General features: G+C 51.7%; 1 protein-coding gene across 2 annotated transcripts; it reads left to right on the top strand.

The window, feature by feature from the left end:
- The first annotated feature begins 1,165 nt into the window (after positions 1 to 1,165).
- Positions 1,166 to 22,539, top strand: ZNF282 (zinc finger protein 282). 2 transcript variants are annotated; one of them, XM_066262546.1, is made up of 8 exons: positions 1,166 to 1,490; positions 3,644 to 4,063; positions 10,518 to 10,644; positions 11,682 to 11,801; positions 13,475 to 13,588; positions 14,944 to 15,057; positions 16,842 to 16,955; positions 20,189 to 22,539. In XM_066262546.1, exons 1-8 carry the CDS (start codon positions 1,326 to 1,328, stop codon positions 20,953 to 20,955), a joined length of 1,941 nt encoding a protein of 646 aa, XP_066118643.1. In that variant the 5' UTR covers positions 1,166 to 1,325; the 3' UTR covers positions 20,956 to 22,539. The 2 variants fall into 2 exon arrangements, with proteins under 2 accessions (XP_066118643.1, XP_066118642.1); XM_066262545.1 differs by having other exon boundaries at positions 1,169 to 1,490; positions 13,469 to 13,588.
- The last annotated feature ends 4,254 nt before the right edge of the window (positions 22,540 to 26,793 follow it).

The raw sequence follows: 26,793 nt of genomic DNA, 5'->3' as shown, positions 1-26,793 counted from the left end.
GGAACAGAGGGAAGGAAACACTGACGTCTGGGAACATAGCCTTTGCTAGCCTGCATGCCCCTTGAGGATAGAACTAAGTCCACGGGGGTACTCATGCTGTATCCTGGGGGCGTGTCTAACAGAGGAAGTATTTGATAATTGTTCTTCTGAATATGGGGCTCTGAGGACATGTCTCATTTGGGCCAATAATGCCCTTTGTTTAATGAGTAGTACAGTGGAACAAAAGGGTGCCAGTCTGAGGTAGCTCTTTTTATTATTTATTCATTTATTTATTGGGGGGTACTTCTGCAGCAGGTCTGTTTCCATACAATAATAAGGCAATAATAAGCCTTGGAGATCTCCAAGTTAACAAGGTAGGGACACATCATGTAGGAATACAGAGTTGACACTATTTTGAGGATAATTTCAAGGACTTACCTTTTGGTGGTGACTGCCTTTGTTGAGTACTTCCTATGTGCTAAGCACTGTTCTGATCTTATTTGATTTTATAACTTTGGAGTTGACATTTTTTTATTGTTTTCATTTGTGTATGAAGAGACCAAATGAAACTCTGCCTAAGCAGTACATGGTGCATAGTAAGTGCTCAGTAAATATTTGTGGAAGGAAGGAATGAATTTCTCTTCTCCCTTCTGCATTTGCCTACGCTGGCCTCTCCCTCATTTCTCCTCTGCCTTGGCCTGACATTTCCAATTGGCATTGAACAGCACTTCAAGGTTTAGGAAGAGGCTGTTGCTGAAATGCAGTGTGCGTTTCCCAGGAAGAGTTCAGCCTTCTCCTGACACATTAGCCTATTACTTCGACATCATTCAGACCAATGCACAGGCCTGGGACCAGTCCAGATAAACTTGGATTGGGAAACCTGAGATTGGGTAAATTAAACCTGCAAAGGAGGGATGGAAAGGGAAAGGCCAAAAGAAAGAGTCTGGAGGCAATTCTTTGCAACATTTTCAAAAGGCTTAGACACCATTTTTCTTGGGATGCCCAACATATTTGTAGAATTAGCAGAAATCAGTACCATGCATTGTTTAGGACGTTAGGGCAGACCATCCCCGACTGAAGGACACTAACGAGCACATCCGCCCAGGGCCACTTTGGGTGGCGGTGGCCCCGGCCCGGGAGTGGTCCCGTCGGTCCTGCGAGGCGGGCAGAAGCTGGGAAGCCATTGGCTGACGCGCTGGCGGCGGAGGGGCGGGGAGCGCCGCTAAAGGGGACTGTTTGCTCCTACGGGCTGTAGATGGAGCTGTCCGGCCCCGGCGAGGGGGAAGGCGCCTGGAAAACGTTCTTCTTCTCCCTGGCCGGCCCGAGCGGGGAACAGCACTCCCAGGATGCAGTTTGTGTCAACACGGCCGCAGCCTCAGCAGCTGGGCATTCAGGGCCTGGGGCTGGACAGCGGGAGCTGGAGCTGGGCCCAGGCTCTGCCCCCGGAGGAGGTCTGCCACCAGGAGCCGGCGCTGCGCGGGGAAATGGCCGAGGGAATGCCGCCCATGCAGGTGGGTGCAGCCCCAGCCCAGCGCCATGGCTGCGCCGCCTGGCCGTGGGGGCGGGGCTGCGGGCACCGGACGGCTCCGGGCGTGTGGGCGCGGGAGCGGAGGCCCCGGGTGGGCCGGGGCGCGGGCGGGCTCGCGTGGCAAGCGGGCGCCGCGGGCCCAGAGGCGGGCCCTGCCCCGATCCCCGCTGCCCTGGCCGGTCGGGCCCGCGCGCCGTTGAGCCGCAGGCTCCCGAGGCCGCGTGCTGGCCGGGCCCAGTGCCGGTGCCGAGAGTAGGTTCCGCTGGGCGAAGGGCCCGGAACGAGTGGTTCCCTGTCCCCACCCTGGCTGGCCTCACCTCTGCGAGTCAGAAGGGTTTGCTGGCAGCATCCGGGCCGCCTCCGCAGGTTTACACTAGAACCACTTTGATGAAAAGCCGTTTTAAATGTATTACCACCTATCACCAAGTATAACGAGTATAATTCACTTTTCCTTTGCACCGATGTGACGGGGCCACTGAGAGGTGACTTTGCCTTCTACCCAGCGGTTGGCAAACTTGGCTGCACATTATAATCACCTGGGCAACTCCTGCTCCCCAAGCCTCATCCCAAACCAGTTAAATCAGGTCTCAGGCTGCAAGTAGGCGCAGGTCATTTCTTAAAGCTCCACAAGGACCTCAGTGTGCAGATGTGCAGAGGAGTCTGGGAGCCAGTGCTCCAGGATTGTGTACAAAAACCGTGGTCCCGAGGGAGGCCTGGAGGGGACTGTGGGAGCAGGCCCGGGGCTGGACCCCCAGAGCCCCTTTGCTGATGGCCTGGCTCTCAGCTGGTTCTGACCAGGCAGCCAGGAATTGTGTTTGATCCTTCTTCAGCTTTAGGTCTCCAAACCTCAGAAAATTTAGCTGGGCCTGCTGACTTCCTGGACTTGGACTGTCAGCCCTTGCCCCCTTCTGCGGGCCAGACAGGAATGAAACCTAAAGGGGCCCAGTGGCATAGCTCTGATGGAAATGCCACCACCACCTCTTCCTCAGCAGAGTCCAGGGCCCAGAGCCCTGGTGCGCTTTCTCCCATGTCCATGATTCCCTGGAAGCTGTGGGCTGTTCCTCTGTGGCTGTCACAGCTGTCCAAGCTAGAGGGCAGTTGGCTTGCCTGTCCCAGGCCTGCCCAGGTCACCTCTAAGCAGCAGTTCTCTGCTTTGCCCAGCCTGAGGGCCTCTTAAGCAGCAACAGGGAGAACAGAAAATGACACCTCCTCCGGTCCCTGGTGGCAAGTAGAAGCCGTTATTAAACCTGCCATTGCCCAGTAAGCCCTGGGTGCTGGTAAGGTATGGGGCCAGTTCCCAGGTCACCAGTGAATGGTCACCACCCTCACTTGGTCATAGGACTCAGCCTGCACCATGGGACCTCGCCTAGCAGGGTCCCCTCCCCAGGAGACAGGTAGGGGGCTAGAGGGTCTTTCTTCCTTTTCTCTTAGGGATGTCCCCTCCTCAGTGAGTTACATTTTCTGGCAAACCTATTTGCCTTTTGGAAAAACGAATCAACAGTTCTATATGGAAAAAGGGCTGCTTGTCTGTTCTCTTGCTTGGGCTCCCTGGTATCCCCCCTCAGCGCGGCCCTGCTGGGGAGGTGTGAGCAGTGCTGACCTGAACCATGTTTTTTGTTACCTGTGGTGGCACCTAGAGCCGCTCCAGGAGGCTGTGAAGCAAGGGGCTGTCGAATGACCAGCTACCTGGGTAGCTCTGCGCCTCGATCCCATCCTCCTTAAGGCAGAGATTCACCATCAGTACCCTAACCTGCCTAGGGTTTGCTGGGAAGATCAGTTAGGGTCATGCGACTTCCATGTAAATTCTTACTTTGAAAAAGAAAACACTAGGCCATACAAAAGGGTTCATCCTTACGTCTAACCCTGAAGGACAGTAGCTGTTCTAGTCAGAAAAAGTCATATGTGACATTCTAGTGACCAGCCTGACTCCTGCAGGCAGGAATTGGGGAGGTTGAAGGGGAGGCCGCTGGAGGTATTGCTGGGGACATTCATGAACACCGTTGCCTGAGCAGCAGGGGCTTGGCAGAAGGATGAGAATCTTTGGAATTGATTCCCTGTGTTGTTAGGCCGCCGTCCCCCTCCCCCACTTCACACAGGATTTCATCCGGGGCTGTCACTTTCTTCCTCTGCACCCAGGCTCAAGAATGGGACATGGATGCCCGGCGACCGATGCCCTTTCAGTTCCCGCCCTTCCCAGATAGGGCGCCTGTCTTCCCCGACCGTGTGATGAGAGAACCCCAGCTGCCCACTGCCGAGATCTCCCTCTGGACGGTGGTGGCCGCCATCCAGGCTGTGGAGAGGAAAGTGGACGCCCAGGCCAGCCAGCTGTTAAACCTGGAGGGACGGACAGGGACGGCCGAGAAGAAGCTGGCCGACTATGAGAAGACGGCCGTGGAGTTCGGGAACCACATGGAGAGCAAGTGGGCCGTGCTGGGGACCCTGCTGCAGGAGTACGGGCTGCTGCAGAGGCGGCTGGAGAACATGGAGAACCTGCTGAGGAACAGGAACTTCTGGGTCCTGCGGCTGCCCCCGGGCAGCAAGGGGGAGGTCCCCAAGGTATGTGATGGCCCCAGGGGCAGGGATGGAAGCGGGGACCAGTACGGATAAACCAACCCTTAATGTTGTCATTCTCACAAACTTTTCTGGCTCCCCGTTGTCTAATTTAAAATGTCTTCTTAATGCCTGTCTCTTCTAAGCAGCCTAGTCTGGAACATTCTCCCTTCGTGTGTTAGCCTCCGTAAGGTCCCCGTGGAGTCTGCATATTTCTGTCTTTGAGCCTTTACTCGCCCTAGGATGTCTGAGTGTCACAAATTCCTGAAGTTCTCATGCTTGGGTTTTCCACTTGGCACTGACAAGTGACCACTTGTCATTGGTTATCTTTATTTATGCTTGTCTGAACGGGACTGGAATCCCTCGGAAGTCATGGCCACTAGCCTCCTGAGTCCCTGCTCGCAGTTCAGAATTCATGCCCCGGTTCCTATTCTGTTCGTGGTTCCCTGACATATCAGCACTGCATTTTCGGTCCATGATCCCACTTTCTAGTTCACTGAGAAAACAGTCAGCCATGGCCTGCGTCCATCCATCCGTCCGTCCGTCTGCCTTGTGCACTCTGCCTGTTCGTTCCTGTGGGCTCACAGTGCCCTTACTCTCTAGGAAGTCACTCCAGCATGTCCCCTTTCTCCTCTGGATCATCAGCTCTTCCTGTCTATGGGACTGGCCACCTGTGCGACAGAAAAGACCCCTGACGCCTTCATCTCCCTCCAGTTAGTGCCTTGGATCTCTGTTCTTCCATAGAGCAGAATTCCATCAATGACTCATCTGTATGCCTCTAATCCTTGCTTCCCCTTTTTCTCTCCTTCCCTTTTTAACCTGTTCACTATAGAAAACTCAAACATGGCCCTGGCCGGTTGGCTCAGCAGTAGAGTGTTGGCCCAGCATGTGGAAGTCCCAGGTTCGATTCCCGGCCAGGGCAAACAGGAGAAGTGCCCATCTGCTTCTCCACCCTTCCCCTCTCCTTTTATTCTATCTCTCTTCCCCTCCCACAGCCAAGGCTCCATGGGAGCAAAGTTGGCCCGGGCGCTGAGGATGGTTCCATGGCCTCTGCCTCAGGTGCTAGAATGGCTCCGGTTGCGACGGAGCAACACCCCAGATGGGCAGAGCATCACCCCCTAGTGGGCATGCCGGGTGGATTCCTGTCAGGTGCATACGGGAGGCGGGAGTCTGTCTGTCTGGGTCGTGCCTCCCCCCCACTTCTCTGTTTGGAAAAATACAAAAAAAATTTAAATAAATAAATAAAACTCAAATGTATATCAGAGTGGATAGACAAGTGTCACGAACCCTCATGAAATCATTATCTAGCTGTAGCAATGACCAGCTCTTGGCCAATCTTGTTTATTCTAAACTCCTACCCATGGCAACCTCCCATTTTATGTTGAAGCAAATCTCAGATGTTAATTATTGTGTTTATAAATATTTCAGCATGTAACTCCAAAGGGTAAAGACTCTTTTTTTTTTTTTTTTACAGAGACAGAGAGAGAATCAGAGAGAGGGACAGACAGACAGGAAGGGAAGAAAGATGAGAAGCATCAATTTTTTTTTTCGTGTGGCACCTTAGTTGTTCATTGATTGCTTTCTCATATGTGCCTTGACCAGGAGCCTTCAGCAGACCAAGTAACCCCTTGCTCAAGCCAGCTACCTTGGGTCCAAGCTGGTGAGCTTTGTATTTTTCTGAAGTTTGAAGCAGGGAGGCAGTTAGACAGACTCCCACATGTGCCCAACCGGGATCCACCAGGCATGCCCACCAGGGGCGATGCTCAGCCCATCTGGGGCGCTGCTCCACTGCAACCTGAGCCATTCTAGCGCCTGAGGCAGAGACCATTGAGCCATCCTCCGCTCCAGGGTCAACTTTGCTCCCTTGGAGCCTTGGATCCAGGGGAAGAGAGAGATGAGAGAAAGGAGAGGGGGAAGGGTGAAGAAGCAGATGGGCGCTTCTCCTGTGTGCCCTGGCCAGGAATTGAGCCTAGGACTTCCACACACTGGGCCAACACTCTACCACTGAGGTAACCAGCCAGGTCTCATTGATTGATTCTTGTATGTGCCTCAACTGGGGATCGAACCCTCAACTTTGGCACATCGGGAGGATCCTCCAACCAACTGAGCTACCCGGCCAGGCTCTGTAATTTTTTATTTTCCATTTGTTTGTTTGAATCAGAACTTAAGGTCTCCATTGTGATTACTTTGTCTTCTAAGTTTTTTTGTTTGTTTTTTTCATTTTTCTGAAGCTGGAAACAGGGAGAGACAGTCAGACAGACTCCCGCATGCGCCCGACCGGGATCCACCCGGCACGCCCACCAGGGGCGACGCTCTGCCCACCAGGGGGCGATGCTCTGCCCATCCTGGGCGTCACCATGTTGCGACCAGAGCCACTCTAGCGCCTGGGGCAGAGGCCAAGGAGCCATCCCCAGCGCCCGGGCCATCTTTGCTCCAATGGAGCCTTGGCTGCGGGAAGGGAAGAGAGAGACAGAGAGGAAAGCACGGCAGAGGGGTGGAGAAGCAAATGGGCGCTTCTCCTGTGTGCCCTGGCCGGGAATTGAACCCGGGTCCTCCGCATGCTAGGCCGAAGGTCTTTTTTTTTTAATCTGTAGGTTTCTCTTTCATCTCTGTCAATGAGTTGATGCTTCTCTTTTGCCCCTTTTCTTTCCCCTCTTTTTCTCTATCACAAAAAATTAAAAGAAGAAGTAAAGTATAAGTCAATAATAATTTAGGAAATTCCCAGCTGGTCTCTGAGCTCCAGTGTTCTCATCTGGAAAACGACGGTGACAACATGCTTAGTATGTGGAGTTATGAGGATTCATTGACTTTGCTGATGGACAACACTGTGTCTTAGTTACCTATTGCTGTGTAGCAAGTTACCCCCAAATGTAGCTGCCTAAAAAATGTAATTATCGACTTGCAGTTCCTGTGGGTTAGGAATTTGGGAGCAGCTTAGCTGAGTGGTTCTGGCTCAGAGTCTCATGAAGTTGTTATCAAGCTACCCACTGGGGCTCCAGTCATCTGAAGGCCTGACCGAGGTGGGAGGTTCTACCCACCCCCCCAACATGGCTCACTCACTTGGCTGTTGGTAGGAAGCCCGACTTCCTGGCCATGTGGGCCTCCCAACATGGCAGCTGGCTTCCCCCAGAGTAAGCGAATAATGATGGAGCCAGAATGGAAGCTGCAGTGCCTCTTGTGACCTAGTCTCAGAAGTCATATGTGGTCATTTCCTTTTTATTTCTCAGAAGCAAGTCCTCAAATCCTGCCCGTGCTCAAAGAGGGGAGAGAAGTGGGCTCTGCTTTTCAGAGGGACTGTCAAAGAATTTGTGTACATTTTTAAACCGCCGCCACCATAGAGCACCATGAGAATGTAAATTCATGTTGCTAGCAGTAGTTATCATTCATTGTGGACTTTTGGCCGTGCTGGATGGATGCTCTTTGTCAGGTTCAATTCAAGGACTCTGTTGGCGCTCAGGTCCTCTGTGCCTCTCCGATGCTATTGTGTCTGTCAATTGGTTTGCAGATCATTTGTGGGTAGTTATTTTTTTTCCTATCCATCTAGACTGTAGGCTTGGGCCATGTCTCAGACTTCTGCTTTGTCCTGGTGTGGTGAAGTTTTCACAGAGTGACGTCTGTTTCCAGCTGTGAGAATATGATTTCAGAATGGTGACCGTCCACAGGAATGGTAGAGTAAGGAAGAGGAGTTGGGATGTCGGAAAAGATCATGGACTTGGTTTTGGATACATTTAGTTTGAGATACTTAAGAGGCGATTATTAAAATGGAGCCACTCAGAAGGCTATCGAAATGTGAACTCTGAAGGGGGCGAGGAAGGTTGAAGCATGTCTCATCTGCAAAGACGTCACTGCTGAAGTTGTGGAAGGAATGAAATTATAAGGGAGGAGTGAAGAAACAGGGAAGGGCAAGGGGCAGGACCTTGGGTCTTAGGGGAAGGAAAAGGAAGCCGGAAGGAAGTGAGCCCTACAGGCAGGAGGCAGCATCGTTGTGGAAACCAAGCAAGAGAGAAATCCCACAAAGGTGGGGTGACCTTTCAAAAAGGTCTGAAAGTGTGAGTTTAATAGCAGGAGGCTTCCAGAGACCTTTTGGTGTGAGGTCCCAGAGAGTGGGGGTTCTCAGACACAAGGGGGTCAGAGGATGCTCAGATTGTGAGGAAGAAATCCCAGAGTGTGTCTCTTGGGGTGTTTCAGGTCCAGAGAGCAAGGGGAGTTGGTTAAGGGAGTAGAGTTGAGTGGGGTTCCTCTTGGGTGAGAAGCCAGTGGAGAAGGAGAGACTGAGTGATCGTGTGGGTTGGGTTTCCCGGGAATGAAGTGGAGGAGAAATGAAGGGCACAAAGCAAGGGGTTTGGCTTGGCATGAAGGAGAAGGGCGGGTCAGGGAGCTGGCCCACACTTCTGCATGATCCAGGATAGACCAGGGAATGCAGCGTGTGAAGAGTCTGGAAGAAGCCTCCCAGGGAACATAGCAAGGCGAGGTTACCAAGATTGGCGAAGGGTGTCCAGAGCAGCCTTGCAACAAATGATATGAATGGGTGGTGGGTGTCATCTGCAGAGTTCTGTGACTTTTCTCTAAGCAGCAGGGAAGTAAAATGAAGAAAGTGGTCTGGATGAGTTTTCCCAGGTCAGGGACTCACCTAAGTCTGTAGGAGGGTCCAGGCAGTCTGTTTCTAAAGACGGCTGGTATACATTGCACCTGTGTAGGATGTCCTTAAGGTTATGAGCACATGATGCTAAGGCTGACATTACTAATTTATTGTAGAAGGGCATTGCCCACCTAGAAGGCTGTCTCTTTCCCATTTGCACAAAGGTGCCAAATGCCACATGGGCCTGCCGTGGCCCTGGATGTTTCAGTTGGAGACTGATAGACCAGGGTTAGGGCCTAAGGGAGAATTGAGGGGTTGGATTTCAGAGTGAGGGTGAAGGGCTGGCTGGTCCATGAAGGATGTGAAAGAGATGGGAGGTCAGGCTCCTTGGTCAGAGTAGGGAAGTTCTTTTATTCAAGTCATAGAGGTGAAACCATTTTGCACGACTCAGTGCCAGATAAGGCCGTGCTGGTGAGCACCCTTATCAGCTCTTCGTCAAACCGAAGTAATGACTTAAGTAGCAGATCAGATCGCCTCAAATAATAATGAGAGAGACCCACATTAGAGGGTGGATGGCTCAGGCGACAGTGGCCACACAACTGCACACAATTCAGCAAACTCAACAAATGTCTTGACTTCGCCGAGGTCAGGTTCAGGATGCCGAGGACCCAGGTTTGAGACCCCGACGTCTCCAGTTTGAGCGTGGGCTCCTCTGGTTTGAGCAAAAAAGCTCACCAGCTTGGACCCAAGGTCGCTGGCTTGAGCAAGAGGTTACTTGGTCTGCTGTGGCCCCACGGTTAAGGCACATATGAGAAAGCAATCAATGAACTAAGATGTTGCAACGAAAAACTAATGATTGATGCTTCTCATCTCTCTCCGTTCCTGTCTGTCTGTCCCTATCTATCCCTCTCTCTGACTCTCGCTGTCTCTGTAAAAAAACAAACAAACAAATGTCTTGACTTCAAAGTGTGTGCTTCTCGATGCTTGAAGGGACATGGTGATGAACAACGCGGCCGCAGATTCCAGAGCGTTAGCACGTGCTTTTAGCTTTTACGTGGGTAGTGACAGAAATGTCACTGTGTACCTGGAGCTGACCTGACCAGAAATACAGGTTTTATAACAAGGCAGTACTGTACTTGGCTCACAGATACCCACTTAGTGCCTACCAAACTCCAAACCGTGAGCGCCAAAATCAGCACACTGACTTCATGAGGCTCCACGTGTAGGAACCCAGTTACCAAAAACTGAAATCGCAAAGGCTATGGTGAATGCTTTAAAAATAAAAAGGCCATGTTGACCACCATGGTTCTGGAAGCATGAGGAAGTCAGGAATAGAGTGGACTGACCACCTTGAAATGGACTGGGCTGGCTCAGGAGGACAGGGAGTCCTGGAGAGCAAAGGTCAGGCTCCGGGGGTTACACAGACCCCGGGTTCCAAGAAAGGGAGCTGGAGGGAGGTACTGGACTAAAACTCTTTTTTTGTTGTTTTTGTTTTTTGTTTTTTTCTTTAGTTAGAAGCAGGGAGGCAAACAGACAGACTCCCACACGTGCCTGACCAGGATCCACCCAACATGCCCACCAGGGGGCGATGCTCTGCCCATCTGGGGTGTTGTTCTGTTGCAATCGGAGCCATTCTAGCGCCTGAAGTGGAGGCCATGGAGCCATCATCAGCACCTGGGCCAACTTTGCTCCAATGGAGCCTTGGCTGCAGGAGGGGAAGAGAGAGATAGAGAGAAAGGAGAGGGGGAAGGGTGGAGAGGCAGATGGGTGCTTCTCTGTGTGCCCTGATTGGAAATTGAATCCAGGACTTCCACACGCCAGGCCGATGCTCTACCACTGAGCCAACTGGTCAGGGCTGGATTAAAACTTTTGTTGGCCCAGGTTCCGGTGACTTTTGTGGATATTGCTGTGTACTTTTCTGAGGACGAGTGGAAGAACCTGGACGAGTGGCAGAAGGAGCTTTACAACAACCTCGTGAAGGAGAACTACAAAACACTTATGTCCCTGGGTAAGGACACCTTCTTCCACAGAAGGGCGTGGCGTGCTCCCAGCCCAACACCCCTCCACCTCGGCAGGGTGTTTCCTGTTTATAGAAACCCAAGAAACGATTTTGCTCATACAGAGGGTCCTTGGGTTACGACACAGTTCTGTTCCTACAACAGTGATGTAACTCGAATTTTGGTGTAAGTTGAAACATACCCTAGCCCAGTGTTCGGTAAACTCGTTAGTTAACAGAGCCAAATATCAACAGTACAACAATTGAAATTTCTTTTGAGAGCCAAATTTTTTAAACTTAAACTATATAGGTAGGTACATTTCTTATCGAGGTAGTGCCTGCACGTGGTATTTTGTGGAAGAGCCACTCTCAAGGGACCAAAGAGCCACATGTGGCTCGCAAGCTGCAGTTTGCCGACCAGGGCCCTTGCCTAATACAAACAGAACCCTTGAGTTTTTCACAGTCCAAAATGGCGTAGGTAAGCATACTGGTGAACACCAACTCCCTCGCTCATATGCTGAGTTGCTACGTATTCTTCTACCACACACAACCAAACTAGTTCACCCACACAGTCTGTAAGTACATGCTAAGGGCATAAGCTGAAACACTCACGGCTCAATTTTTTTAAGTTTTTATGGGAGTGAGTGTCGTCAACTCGAAACATTGTATGTTGAGACTGTTGTAACCCGAGGACCCCCTGTAATGCTAGGAAGATAGGATGGCTCCTAACAGGATGACAAGGAAAAGCCCAGGAGCAGGGCCTGCTGCCATAGGATGGAACGGCACCGCTGTTTTGGAACATAGTCACCGAGCGTCATCTGCACTCCCCGCACACTCCCTCCCAACGACCTCGATAAGCCAGTTGGCCTGCTGTTGGCTTTCTGAGACCAGAAATCGGGGAATCTCAGGACTCGATTTCAGGATCCTCATGAGCGATTATGTAACCTGCTCACATAACGGCTACCACCGAGTGGTAGGGAGGGAGGTGTGGGGCAGGGGACTTCTTGGTCAGCTTTACTCAGTGCTTCCTTCCTTCCAACTTATTCCAGATGCCGAGGGTCCAGGGCCCAAGCCAGAGGCCCCCTCGCAGGTGGAGCCCAGGGAAGAGCCTTGCGTGTGGGAACAGCGTGACCCGGAAGAGAGAGAAATCCTGATGGAGCCAGAAGCAGGTGATGGCAGCTGAAAGACCCCCCAGGTCTGGGGCAGGGCTGGAGAGAGGCCCCGCCACCCCTGCCCCCTTGCCTGAGCTCAATAGGGGCTTCTCTCAAGTTGCTTGCGGGGCCAGTTCCGCCACCATTGAAAGTTGGTGGTCACTTAGAGGAAGAGATTTCAGGGCCTGAAGCCCAGCAGGGCACTGTGTCAGAGCTGCGCAGCTCTGGATGTCCAGGTGACCTGGGGAGAAAGAAGGCCGGGCAGGCTTGCGGCATCCCAGGCCTGGCGGTGACCCACAGTGAGAGGCCCGAGACCTGGGAGCAGCCCCAGGGGAGAGCGGAAGGGGACACAAGGTTCTGCTGTGCCTGTTGCTTCTTTCTCGGGGGTTCTCTCCAGCATTGTCACCCCCTTCTCACACAGACCCCCACGTCACAGGCAGACCTGCCCCTCAAGGCTCTCTCCCCTTCGTCCTGAATGGGTTTTTGTTTTTTTTTTATAAATAAATTTTATTTTAATGGGGTAACATCAATAAATCAGGGTACATATATTCAAAGAAAACATTTCCAGGTTATCTTGTCATTTAGTTTTGTTGCATACCCATCACCCAAAGAGAGATCGTCCTCCGTCACCCTCTATCCAGTTTTTTTTGTACCCCTCCCCCTCTCCCTCCTCCCTCCTCTCACCCCCCGTAACCACCACCCTCCTGTCCATGTCTCTTAGTCTCGCTTTTATGTCCCACCAATGTATGGAATCCTGCAGTTCTTGTTTTTTTCTGATTCACTTTTTTCACTCCGCATAATGTTATCAAGATTCCACCATTCTGCTGTAAGTGATCGATGTCATCATTTCTCCTAGCTGAATAGTATACCATGGTGTATATGTGTCCCATCTTCTTTATCCAGTCTTCTATTTTTTTTACAGTGATTAAAAGCCTTTAAGCAAACCCTTGGCCAATACAGCAAGAATCCATAAAAGAGTAGTGTCTTTAACATGTTCACCAAATCCAAGTTGGCCCCATCACCATGTCAAATCCCTGAAAAATGCAACCCAACCATAGTTCAGTCTGTTAGGTGCTGTCACAGGGAGCAGGAGTCCAGGAAAAGTCCACATCCAGGAAAAGTCTGCATGGCACTGGAATTGTTGTCACCATCGTCCTGAATGTTGATTGCTTCTCTGCTCCCTCTCAGGACCTTCTGCTTGTCAGGGTCCCCGTGATCGCCCTCAGGAATCCAAGAGCCCTGTGCTCTTTCTTTCTTTTTTTTTCTTTTTTTTTTTTTTTTTTTGTTTTTGTATTTTTCTGAAGCTGGAAACGGGGAGAGACAGTCAGACAGACTCCCGCATGCGCCCGACCGGGATCCACCCAGCACGCCCACCAGGGGCGATGCTCTGCCCACCAGGGGGCGATGCTCCGCCCCTCCGGGGCATGGGAAGAGAGAGACAGAGAGGAAGGAGGGGGTGGGGGTGGAGAAGCAAATGGGCGCTTCTCCTATGTGCCCTGGCCGGAAATCGAACCCGGGTCCCCCGCACGCCAGGCCGACGCTCTACTGCTGAGCCAACCGGCCAGGGCCATCCTGTGCTCTTTCTTGACAAGGGCTATCAGCCGTGCTCCTGACCCCAAGAGCATCCGGGTGACCATCATTCAGAGGAAAAAAAGACACCAAATAATGTGATTCTCTGTCCCCAGGAGCAGAGCCCCTGGTGCCTGCCCAGGACGCATCCTCTCAGGTGAAGCGGGAGGAGGCCCTGTGCATCCGTGGTCAGCGGGGCCTGGAGGATAGGGCCATCCCCACGGAGTCCATTACTGGTGAGTGAGCCACATTGCTGCCCAAGCCAGGGAGAGGGGACGTTCTGCAGGGTCAGCAGGTCCCGGCATTGGCTGTCTTGTGTGCCAGACAAGGGGGTGCCTGAGCTGGCACGACAACCTGCCGGCACATCTGGGCTCGGTTTGTCCAGTTCCCTCTGTATTTTGTGATGTCAGGTTTTAACAATTCCTTTTGACAAGTGATATCAGGGCAGCACTTTACGCAGCTCTGTTGGCAGGGGGATGTGTCCGTCCATACGACTGGACCGAGAAGAGAGTGTTCACTGTATGATGCAAGTATTTATGGGCTGCAGCCTCCGGGCTCCAGCACGGCTGCAGTTCTGTGGGGGGGGGGATCCATAGAGTTCCTCCCAGATAGCATTGAAGCTGGTCTCTGCATAAGAACTATATTAGAACAGATGTGTGTTAGTGCTCTCCAGAGAACCAAAAGGGTGTGTGTGCATGTGTTCATGTGTGTGCATGTGTGTTCATACGTGTGCATGTGTGTGTGTTGAGACGGAGTGATTGATTGTGTAAAGGCATTGGCTTCCGTGATTGTGAGGCTAGCACGTCCAGAATCTGCAGGACAGGCCAGCAGGCTGGAGACACAGTTTGCAGGCAGACATCCTTCCATTTTCCCTGGGGGAGGCCAGCATTTCCTTTAAGGTCTTCAACTGGTTAGATAAGGCCCACCTACTCAGCAACCTCTAGAATGTCTGAGTACTGTGGCCCAGTCAGGTGGACATATAAAATTGGCCATCAGCAGATAGGTGCTCATACTGTAGCTCTTATCCACACGTCAGAGCGCCACAAACCTTATTCACCTTAGAACCTCACAGGCATTACTAAGTGATAACACCCGCTAGATGAAGGCAAGCCCTCATCATCCAGCCTGTCTTCAAAGGGATCTCTCAGAGATGAGAGGGTATAAAGGATAAATGAGGTCTAATGGCCCCTGCAAGAGAAAGGAGATATAGACTAGGTCTTAGAGAAGACCCATGAAAATGATTAAGATAAAAGGCTTCCTGAAAGGCATCACTTTCCCGGAAAATCCCCACAGAAGGAGTACTTGTTTCCACGGTGGTGCTCAGGACTCGGGACTCAGGACTCGAGCATGAACTGCCTCTCAGGAGTTTAGTCCCCAGAGCACAGAGGACTCTCTGAAGTCACTGTTGCATCACTCCCCAATAGCATCCCCTTATTTGCAGCAAAAGCCTCATTATTGATCAGCATAAGTTGATTAGACCTGATGTGTAGGGAAAAGCCACACTGCATAAAGGGAACGATTTACTCAAAGCGCAGACTCATGTGCATCTTCATGTCCCCTGACACCTTTGCTGGCCTGTTCCCACATGCAGACTCTCCAGCCTCTGCCCAGGACCTCCTGTCCCGGATCAAACAGGAGGAGCACCCGTGTGTGTGGGATCAGCAGGACTTGGCGGAGAGAGACATCCCAACAGACCCCAATTCAGGTGAGCACCGTCCTCTGGAATATCAGGACAGGCTGAACTTGTAATTGCTGGCACATCCATCTGGTTGAGTCACTTTTGGTCCAAGACAGGGAGGGCTGAGGGCATAAAATATGGCATGTTCCTTAGTGAATTTAGAATAGCGCTGTGAATGAAGTGGAGAAGGTTTGTCTAAAGGAGTCCTTAATGGATAATTGACTGTGTCAGTGTAACTAAGACTAAAATTACTTCAGCACCGATTTTTTTTTTATTTTATTTATTTATTTATTTATTTATTACAGAGATAGCGAGTCAGAGAGAGGGATAGACAGGGACAGACAGACAGGAACGGAGAGAGATGAGAAGCATCAATCATTAGTTTTTCGTTGCGCGTTGTAATACCTTAGTTATTCATTGATTGTTTTATCATATGTGCCTTGACCGCGGGCCTTCAGCAGACCGAGTAACCCCTTGCTGGAGCCAGTGACCTTGGGTTCAAGCTGGTGGGCTTTTGCTCAAACCAGATGAGCCCACGCTCAAGCTGGCAACCTCGGGGTCTCGAACCTGGGTCCTTTGCATCCCAGTCCAATGCCCTATCCACTGCACCACCACCTGGTCAGGCAGCACTGATTTTTTAAAAACAATATATTTGACCAAAAAGGCTTTTAAAAGTTGTGCATGTTTACTTAAAATTTTCTGGAATTTTCTTTGAGTGTATATTAGTTAAATGTCTCCCAGGAAAATGTCTGGGGAGGGTCCAGGCATAAAGGGAAAATGTAAAAGAATAATAGGGATGCTCTACCCACCGCACGCGTGTGTATGTGTGAGATTCACATACGCTTGCGGAGCTGGAGAACTGTAGTGTCACCTGGTTTAGTAGTTATGACCCCCAAGTCTTATCATACCCCCATACCAGGAAGAGAAGATCAGGTGTAAAGTCTAGTGTACCTTCAGTTTGTCAACTCGACAGCTTGCCCATGGGGAGGTTGACAGGCTCCAGGGCAGAAGGGAAAGCCACGCCTTCCTGGTAAAGGGCGATTCTTCTTTTTTTTTTTTTACAAAGACAGAGAGTCAGAGAGAGGAACAGATAGGGAGAGACAGACAGGAATGGAGAGAAATGAGAAGCATCAATCATCAGTTTTTCATTGTGGTGCTTTAGTTGTTCACTGATTGCTTTCTCATATGTGCCTTGACCATGGGGCTACAGCAGACCGAGTAACCCCTTGCTCAAGCCAGCGACCTTGGGTCCAAGCTGGTGAGCTCTGCTCAAACCAGATGAGCTCGCGCTCAAGCTGGTGACCTCAGGGTCTCGAATCTGGGTCCTCCGCATCCCAGTCTGATGCTCTATCCACTGTGCCACCACCTGGTCAGGCAAGAGCGATTCTTATAATGACCTTCGCCCACTGCTTCTGCCGTTGCTGGTTTTGAAGTCCTACCTCTAATCCCTTGGTCCTGTGGGCTGTCGGTGACCCAGGCTGCCCTCTGGCTTGTCCTGGACCGACAGGCTGCTCTGGGGCTCTGTGGACAGAGTCAAGAGACCTGGGTTCTAGTCTTGGCTCTGCCACCACACAGCCTTTGGGATAAGCCTTCTCCTCCCTGACCACCTGGCCGTGTAGTGAGCACCAGTGCTGTCCCATTTGTGAAGGCCTGAGGAGGGTGGGCCACCAGGAAGTGAAATGCAGATACCAAAACCGCCACATGCCCCACGAGCCAGAGCAGCAGCCTTTGCACGTAACGGTTTTCAGATCTTTGGTGGGATGCTCACCGGACATGAGCAGAGTCTAAGACTGCCTTCTTCCCACGAACAGAGTCTCTGATCTCAGCACACGACATTCTGTCATGGATCAAGCAGGAGGAGCAGCCGTACCCGTGGGGCCCGCGCGACTCAATGGAAGGAGAGCTTGGATTAGACTCTGGCCCCAGTGAGTACGGTGTGCGGCGCCCCTGGGGCCCATGGGTGTCTGTCCAGAGGGATGGCTGCTCCCCCAGCCTACCCCCTGATAGCGCGGTGTTCTCTTGTGGCCGCTGTCCCACGGTCTGTACCAGAAAACTGTCCCCTTCCCTTTTGGAGGATGGCAGGTGTTTGTTTCCTGGGGTTGTCTTAGCAAAGTCCCATATACTAGGTGGCTTTAAAGGACAGAAATGTATCTTCTTACAGTTCAAGAGGCCCAGAGTCTGAAGTCAGGGACATGCCCTCTTTGAAAGCTCAAGTGGGGTGGTTCCCTCCCCAGCAGGTGTCTGACCAAATGTCTCACCCAGCTTAGGTCTCCTGGGTGTTTTCTGAAATTCCACTTATTAGCCAGTGACCTCAGGCATATGTTCATGGATTTTTAACACTCTTAGCATCAAGCTAGCCTTCCTTACCAGACTCATCTACCTCAAAACAGCTGATTTTGTGTCTTCTGGTTGATTGGAGTGTTGACTCCATATTCCTGACACCCGCTAAGAGCTTGACATTTATGTAAGAGCTGAAGACACAGGGCATTTCTGATCTGAAAGGCCATTGCAAACTTGGGCAAGTGGATCCCACTCTGTGTGAGTCAAACTTAATTTAGTGTAGAGGCCCCTGCTGACATGTGAGCGGCTTTTTCCAGCTGACTTCAGCTGCTTGAGGGCCATGGCAACACTGGGGTTCCCCAAGCAAGCAGAACAGAGGACAGAGGGGAAGGGGGTTTCACCGTGAGTGACCGCAGCACTGACCACAGAGCTAAGCTGGCTCAGGAGGGGGGAACAAAGGAGACAAAAGCAGACTGGTGCTCACGCCGGTTTTTGTTTTTTTTGTTGTTTTTTTTTTTACAGAGACAGAGAGTGAGAGAGAGGGATAGACAGGGACAGACAGACAGGAACGGAGAGATGAGAAGCATCAATCATTAGTTTTTCGTTGCAACACCTTAGTTGTTCATTGATTGCTTTCTCATATGTGCCTTGACTGCGGGCCTTCAGCAACCAAGTAACCCCTTGCTCGAGCTAGCAACATTGGGTTGAAGCTGGTGAGCTTTTTTTTTTTTTTTTTTGCTCAAACCAGATGAGCCCACGCTCAAGCTAATGAGCTTGGGGTCTCGAACCTGGGTCCTCTGCATCCCAGTCTGACGCTCTATCCACTGCGCCACTGCCTGGTCAGGCCACGCCAGGTTTTGCAGATCTATCCAAGTAGCATTAGGATGGTTCTGGGTTGGGTTTCCAGGGAAACAGTCCCTGAGATGGAGCTTTAAGTGTGAGGGGTTTCGTCAGGGTCCCCCGTGAAGAAGCGAAGGGGACAGGTGGGGGTAGAGGGGGCAGCATGACCATAGCCAATGCCACAGGATTGAAGGCCCTGCCCTGGATATTCTGGATTTCAGCCTGAACATCACCTTGCCTCTGCCCTGGCCCATGTCACAGAGATGGTTCTTTGCTGGTCAGTTGTGATTGAGGTGGGAGGGGCAGGCTGGGCCCAGTCTGTTTAGGAGGGACATAGGAGGAGGACAGGCCTCAGTCAGATGCTCACGAGCAGGGGGGTTGGGTGGGTGAGAGCGTGGTGGGTGTGGCCTAAGGAAGTGGCCTCCAGGGAGCCAATACATCCTGGGCAGAGGAGAGAATGGGATGCCCACAAGAGGTGGGGGACAGAGCACAAGCTTCACCTTCATTATTCCTCCAGGAGCTGTCCCTAAACTGGGGAGGAGGTCCTGCAGGGAGAAAGGACTGCTGGGGGCTGGGGAGGTGTTGGGGAGCGTAGAGGGATGAGAAAACCCATCAATATAGTCAGTAAGGGAGTGGCTCCTCAGTCGGAGTCCTGGGCCCAATGTCACTGGTCTGATGCTCAGAGCCTGGATGTGCAGCCTCACTGACTCCCCCGGTATTGGGGAGATTGGCCTGGAGGCTCAGGGGTGCAATGAAGAGGGCACCGTTTCAGGAGCAGGAGGCTGGCCAGGCACAAACATGGGTACTTATTCCCAGTTACACGTGGTCAAGAGTGGGGCTCACACCAATCCAGCCAAACACCTGCTGCAAGTCAAAAGGCTGCTTGCCTCGTGAATAGATGACTGCTGGTGGGAGGGGCCGTCATGGGCCCCGCTCCCTGTAGCCCACTCCTCTGGGTCTCTAGACAAGCTTTTCACCTTGGATAAGTTCTGGTATATTCCCTCCAGTTGAGAGGGTCTCCTTAGATACATTAGCCTTAAACATCAGAATATAATTAAGTCTGTTTTATTATTTCCAGGCAGTGCTGGCTTGGAAGGTGACTTATGTATAGCGCCCCCGCCTCTGCCCCCAGCATTCTGGGTGGTTTTCCTGTTGTACTTGTGAGCCACCTGCTATCCAGTAGGTGGCTTGGGGCAAGTCAGGGAGCCCTAGAGCCAAATGGAAAGTGACCGTTGGCCTAGTTCAATAATTTTATTTAAAAGAAACTGAAGCCTGACCTGTGGTGGTGCAGTGGATGGTGTGTTGACTTGGAATGCTGAGGTTGCTGGTTCAAACCCTGGGCTTGCCTGGTCAAGGCACATATGGGAGTTGATGCTTCCTGCTTTTCCCCCTACCCTTATCTCTCTCTCTCTCTCTCTCTCTCTCTCTCCATGCATGCGTTCTCTCTCTTTCCCCCAACCTCTCTAAAATGAATAAACAAAATTAAAAAATAATAATAATAAACAAGCCCTGGCCGGTTGGCTCAGTGGTAGAGCGCCGGCCTGGCGTGCAGGAGGCCCGGGTTCAATTCCCGGCCAGGGCACACAGGAGAAGCACCCATCTGCTTCTCCACCCCTCCCCCTCTCTTTTCTCTCTGTCTCTCTCTTCCCCTCCCGCAGCAAAGGCTCCATTGGAGCAGAGTTGGCCCCGGGCGCTGGGGATGGCTCCATGGCCTCTGCCTCAGGCTCTAGAATGGCTCTGGTTGCAACAGAGCAATGCCCCAGATGGGCAGAGCATCGCCCCCTGGTGGGCATGCCGGGTGGATCCCGGTTGGGCGCATGCGGGAGTCTGACTGCCTTCCCATTTCCAGCTTCAGAAAAATACCAAAAACAAAACAACAACAACAAAAAAATAAACAAATAAAAGGAACTGAAGCCCAGACTGCCTGTGACTCACACGAAGCCACAGAGCAAATTAGTTAATGGCCCTCTCAGGGGGCGTGTGGGGTCTTGGCAGAGCTCTGTCAGGATGTCATCTCCCCGTGTGTCTTCCTCCCTAGGTGACAATCTGCTGCTGGTGAAGAACCCAGCCCCGGCACCGCCACCGCAGCCTGCCCCGCCAAGCCTGCCCCCACCTCCTGCGGCCGAGAATGCGGCTGGACCCCCAAGCCGGAGCGCAGCCGGGGTCCTGGAGGACGGCCTCCCGGCGCTGGCCGGAGAGCGGGGCACAGAAGGCGGGGCGCAGGCCAGCGGCGGGGGCACGGGCCAGGGCGCGGGCCCTGGAGGCGGCGGGGGCTGCGGCAGTTGCTGCCCAGGCGGCGGGCTCCGGCGGGGCCTTCTGCACGGCGCGCGCAGCAAACCCTACTCGTGTCCAGAGTGCGGCAAGAGCTTCGGCGTGCGCAAGAGCCTCATCATCCACCACCGCAGCCACACCAAGGAGCGGCCGTATGAGTGCACCGAGTGCGAGAAGAGCTTCAACTGCCACTCGGGCCTCATCCGCCACCAGATGACACACCGCGGCGAGCGGCCCTACAAGTGCTCCGAGTGCGAGAAGACATACAGCCGCAAGGAGCACCTGCAGAACCACCAGCGCCTGCACACGGGTGAGCGGCCCTTCCAGTGCGCGCTGTGCGGCAAGAGCTTCATCCGCAAGCAGAACCTGCTCAAGCATCAGCGCATCCACACAGGCGAGAGGCCCTACACGTGCGGCGAGTGCGGCAAGAGCTTCCGCTACAAGGAGTCGCTCAAGGACCACCTGCGCGTGCACAGCGGTGGCCCGGGTCTAGGTGCCCCGCGGCCCCTGCAGGCGCCACCCGAACGAGACTAGGGCTGGGCTGGGGGAGGGAGGGCCGTGCAGCAGGAGCAGAGGTGCGGCGGGCCTGGGGGCCGCCTGAGGACCCTCAATCCTGCCCTGTGGCTCCCAGTGCGCCTTCCCTCCCTCCACCTGCCACCCGCTGGAAATCGGGAACACAAATTGCACTCTATACAGGGTCCCCTGGGGTTGGGCAGGGGTCCCTTAGATCTCTCCAGCCTGAATGGACAGCCCAGCTCATCTCATAGGGTGGACCAAGAGGCTGGCCAAGCGGCTTCCTACAAGGAAGGTGCCAGAGGGACAGTGATGAGGCGACAGAGGCTTCGGGCACACCCCTCAGACACCTAGAGTGCCCATTTGGCCACTGAGGTCACAGATTGTGATTAGGGGAAGCAGCCAGGGAGTTTTGGAAGCCTGAGATTAGGAAATCAGGTCCTGAGGTTGTGACCAAGCGAAGGGATGTGCTAAGGGTTACCACCTCTATGACAACACTGCCTCGCGTTTGAATAGCGCTTTCTACTTTTTTAAACGTATTTTCTCTCCGTTACCTATTTTCACCCTTAGCCTATCCCTCTGCAGTAGGTGGGGGTAGGCTTTGCTAGACTTGGTCACGGGGGGAAAGGAGGTGCAGGTCAGATGGTGTAGCCCAGATCACACAGAAGACCACGGCAGAGCTGGGACCAGGGCTCCTGACCCCCCCAGCACAGTGTCCCCCACCACACACACTGCCTACCTCCGCTGTTTGAGACAGACCTCTCTGGTCTGATCTCTCTCCCTTGCCCCTGACCCACCAAAAATAATCAGAAACAACCCAGAGACAACTTCTGGAGTTCCCGGGAATGGGGAACAGCTTGCCTACAGAACGCGCCAAGTGGTGCTTCCAAAAGGCTCTTCCTAGGTGGGCACTTTGGGGCCGTAGGGCCTGGTCTCCCGCCTGTCCCTCCCACCTCCAGTCCCTCAATCTGGTGCAGCACATCTTTTCACTACACAGTAGTGACCTGGCCCTCCAGAGGCAGCTGGTGCCCTGGGTCAGACCTCACCCTGACGACTTATTTCAGTTTCCCCAGGGCAATGGGGTGAGTGCAAGGCTCGTGCTGCAGGAGCCGCCACAGAGGAAGTCTCTTCCCAGAACGGCCAGGCATGTGGGTGCTAGAGGCCGAGAGCCCCAGTCTCTCTCCTGCCCTGAGCCTCCCAACCGGTGCTATCTGTTCACTGACCATGCTCATGGACATGGACACAGACCTCCTCTGCTTCAGACCCTGCAGGTGCCTCGGGAGGCACCTAAAGGACTCCCTTGTGTTGGTGCAATGCTCCATGGTCCTGACGGGCCTCAGTCTCCATTTCTACGTCTTGCATGGCTAGGCACTGGGGTGGGGTGGCATGCCCCAGGACCCTTGTTTGTGTCGAGAATGACTTTTCCTGCTCCGCCCACCCACCCGGCTCCTCTCCTAGCCAGGAGGACGGTGGGTAGCCAGCACCCAGCACCACATTTGTGAGCGCTCTGCTTCCTCCCTCGTTTGCGCCGCTCTGCTTTCCTCAGACCCTTTTTTGCCATGCAAAGGGGATTCTTGAAATTAAATAAAAGGTGTCCAGATTGCAGACTGTATGTTCACGAGGCCAAGGGTTCTGCAGCTTGGCTTTGTACAGGAAAGCCTCTGTGGAACTATGCTAACTGGGATGTTTTTACCCCCTTCATTCTTCTGGACAGAGGCAAATTTTAAGAAAACAAGTTGAGAAATTAGACAAGTTCAATGGAATTTTGTTAGAACAGAAGGGACTCTAGTCCTGTATTTTTGGGGAAAGGGGGTAGTATTCAGCTTTTCAAAGGCAAATAAAATCAAACTTTTCATAATTTAAAAATAGAAAATAAGAGCAACAGATTTGGGAGATTGTTAAAAGTATAAAGACAGCCTGACCAGTTGGTGGCACAGTGGATAGAGGGTCGGACTGGGATGCGGAGGACCCAGGTTCAAGACCCTGAGGTTGCCAGCTTGAGCGCAAGCTCATCTGGTTTGAGCAAAGCTCACCAGCTTGAGCCCAAGGTCGCTGGCTCGAGCAAGGAGTCACTCGGTCTGCTATAGCCCCCCCCCCCCCCGTCAAGGCACATATGAGAAATCAATCAATGAACAACTAAGAAACCCCAACAAAGAATTGATGTTTCTTCCTTCCTGTCTGTCTGTCCCTCTCTCTGTCTCTCCCACAAAAAAAAAAAAGTATAAAGATGAGAAATCAGGATTGAGACATGGGTTTGAAACATTTGGGCACATAGTTCAATTGTATCTATTTTGCCCACAAGGAGTGATTCCCAAAGAGTTTTAGTGACTGAGCGAGTTAGAGTGCTGATGCTTAGTACCTGGTTCCTGCATCCTACTCTGGTGGACCCTTTGTGTCAAGAGCCTGTCAGCTGTGCCAGGAGTCACCCCAACCTTCAGCGCTGACCCCTGGGGAGTCCTGGAGTGGTCGCTACCCTGGTACTTACCAAAGGTGACAATCGAGGTGGGCCTCTGCCAGGCAACATGGATCCCAAGTGTGGACCCTTGCAAGTCCATTTCCTGAAGGGCCTATTTTGGAGTAGGTTTTAATTTTCCTTCTGATAGTGTTAATTAAAATTATCCTTTAATTTAAAAGTAAATGCACACAGTAAAAATTCAAATGCTTTAAAAAATATATGACATTGAAGGGTAAAGCTCTTTCCTGCCTGACTCCCTGTTGAGAAGTATCCACTGCTAAGAGCTTCTTATATGTCCTTCCATACTGGAGAAGTCCCCAAAGGGAACAAGGTGATATGTCCAGAGTAAAGGAAACATGCTAAGCTGACATAGTTATCAGATGTCCACTTCACACATGTACAGGGGGGGGTGAAGCAAGCGTGTACATGCTAGGGTGGATTCTCACTGATCTACAAGCCTAGTGCACCTCACCAGGTGCTTTTGTTTTGAGGGTGTTATTAGTGGGGGGTTTTTAGAGAAGGTACACAAAGGACATGTCCTCTGCTCTCTAAAGACTTGCAGGACCATAAGGGGAACACAATAGAGGGTCTCTACTAAGTAGAATAAAATATGTTCAAGCATGTATATGCCAATATACAGTGTGTCCGTAAAGTCATGGCGCACTTTTGACCGGTCACAGGAAAGCAACAAAAGACGATAGAAATGTGAAATCTGCACCAAATAAAAGGAAAACTCCCAGTTTCATACCTATTCAGTGCAGTTTGATGTGGGCTCACGCACAGATTTTTTTAGGGCTCCTTAGGTAGCTATCCCGTATAGCCTCGACAGACTCTTCACTGACTGATGGCCTACCAGAACGGGGTTTCTCCACCAAACTGCTGGTTTCCTTCAACTGCTTATCCCATGAGTAATGTTATTCCTATGTGGTGGTGCTTCGTTATAAACGTGCCAATATTCACGTTGCACTTTGGTCACGGATTCGAATTTAGTGAGCTACAGAACACACTGAACTTTCCTCTGTACTGTCCACATCTTGACTGGCATGGCCATGGGCTGCTCCACTGTCTACACAGTGTTATATCATCACCTGCGCATGCGCACGTGCACATGCTGCCACATCATTCTACAGAAACTTGGGGGGGGGGGTTCGTTTTATTTGGTGCAGATTTCGCATTTCTATCGTCTTTTGTTGCTTTCCTGTAACAGTTAAAAGTGTGCCCTAACTTTACAGACACACTGTATATGCTATGAATCGTCCAACAGAAAATTTAAAGGTCCAGGTAAATATTTTAAAGCATTTTAAACTGTCATTTGTGATTCAAAGACTACATTTCTGTCCCTAAAAATGAGGAGGTGGGTGAGAACATATCCAAGGTCACATTCAGCTCTGCATGTTTCAATCATCCCACCAATGACAGGATGTAGGTCCTAAAAGTACATATATTGACTTCTCTGATACTGCCAGCACCAAGGAGAATAATTATTTTTTTTCCTTTTTTTTTTATTTTTTTTATTCTGAAGCCAGAAACGGGGAGAGACAGTCAGACAGACTCCCACATGCGCCCGACCAGGATCCACCCGGCACACCCACCAGGGGCGACGCTTTGCCCACCAGGGGGCGATGCTTTGCCCCTCCGGGGCGTCGCTCTGCCGCGACCAGAGCCACTCCAGCGCCTGGGGCAGAGGCCAAGGAGCCATCCCCAGCGCCCAGGCCATCTTTGCTCCAATGGAGCCTTGGCTGCGGGAGGGGAAGAGAGAGACAGAGAGGAAGGAGGGGGGGCGGGGTGGAGAAGCAAATGGGCGCTTCTCCTGTGTGCCCTGGCCGGGAATCGAACCCGGGTCCCCCGCATGCCAGGTTGATGCTCTACCGCTGAGTCAACCGGCCAGGGCCAAGGGGAATATTTAAAAGTATGTTTGGCAGTTGCTCTTCGAGCCTGCCCGCGCTCTCTCTCTCCCTCTGAAAGTGTACTTTCCACTTTAATAAATCTTGCCATGGCCATTGGAACTCCCCAAAACATACAAGTTTATTCAAAGGCGTGGGTCAAGATCTGAGTGTCATTGGGAAAGGACAAACGGGTGCCTTCTCAGAGACAACAAGGAAACATTTATCTTGGTGAGTTCATTGTCGCTCAAGGCTGAGACCTTGCCAAAGCAAAGGCAGCCCAAACAGGAAAACCGCCTGTTATCAAGTGCTTGCTATGCGCCAGGCACTGAGCTACATCTGCATTTTATTCACACAATGTCATTTCTTTTCATTCCATCAACAGCTCTTCAATATGGAGTTCATGTTCCCAGTGGGAAGACACTGGGGCACAGTGAGCATGTACCACACCACTTAGTGAAGGAGTCAGGACACAAAGAATAATAGCAATCATGAGTGTGTCTTGAGCTCTTAGGATGGCAGGCACTGTGTTAAGCACTTGAACTAACTCATTTAGTCTGCACAACGACTCTATGAGATGCTATTATGTTCCACTAATAATGAGAAACTGAAATAAGTGAATGACTTGCCCAAAGTTCACATCTAGTGAGTTGCTGTGCTGGACTAGGGACCCGGATGGTCTCACTCCTTGCCCTCCCCTTTTTAAAAATAATTTTTATTTATTTATTCATTTTAGAGAGGAGAGAGAGAAAGAGAGAGAGAGAGATAAGGGGAGGAGTGGGAAGCATCAACTCCTATATGTGCCTTGACCAGGGTTTTGAACCAATGACCTCAGCATTCTAGATCAACACTTTATCCACTGTGCCACCACAGGTCAGGCCCCACTTTCTAACTCACTAAGAAACCATCTTCAAAAGCCCATGACCCTGCAAAACAGTGCCTGGCGCTGCCTCCCTTGCACATTGGAAATTTGATCTAAATATTCTAATAGAGTTTCAGACTCACAGTCAGGGATGCTGAATCATGCTGACTCTCAAGACACTGACTGACAGATAAGCCAGAGTATCAATTTAATAATTTCCAGGGGTGGGGTGGGCAGTTGCATCAGCCTGACCTGCATGTTGTCTCTCAATAGCTACGTGGGGGCCTGCATCAGCATAAGGTTGTCTGGTGAACATAGAAAAATGAAATAGTGTGTGTGAGTTCTATATCTGAACCATTTAACAGGCTCAGTATCTTATGTTCTGATAAGTCTGTCTCCACAATCTTTTTTTCCCCCCATTGATTGAGAGAGAGCACAGAAGGGGCGGGGAAGGGAGAGAGAGAGAGATGCATCAACTTGTTTCACTTAATTGTTCCATTTAGTTGTGCACTCATTGATTGCTTCCCGTATGTGCCCTGACCAAGGATCGAACCCGTGACCTCAGTGCGCCTGGATGATGCTTTATCCTTTGAGGCACTGGGCCAGGGCTGTCTCCACAGGCTTGATATATTATTTTCTGTCCCTGCAGTAAGCTTTTG

Source organism: Saccopteryx bilineata, chromosome 2 (assembly GCF_036850765.1).
Source record: "Saccopteryx bilineata isolate mSacBil1 chromosome 2, mSacBil1_pri_phased_curated, whole genome shotgun sequence".
NCBI lineage: Eukaryota > Metazoa > Chordata > Mammalia > Chiroptera > Emballonuridae > Saccopteryx > Saccopteryx bilineata.
Note: the sequence above shows the minus strand (reverse complement) of the source record. Positions and strands in the feature narration are given on the sequence as shown.

What these genes read in the sequence shown, in the direction of transcription:
- ZNF282 (XM_066262545.1), top strand. Translation starts at nt 1,326, where the DNA reads ATGCAGTTTGTGTCAACACGGCCGCAGCCTCAGCAGCTGGGCATTCAG. An exon ending in AGGGAATGCCGCCCATGCAG is followed by an intron (nt 1,491 to 3,643) that starts GTGGGTGCAGCC and finishes CTCTGCACCCAG; the next exon opens with GCTCAAGAATGGGACATGGA. An exon ending in TGGATTAGACTCTGGCCCCA is followed by an intron (nt 16,956 to 20,188) that starts GTGAGTACGGTG and finishes CTTCCTCCCTAG; the next exon opens with GTGACAATCTGCTGCTGGTG.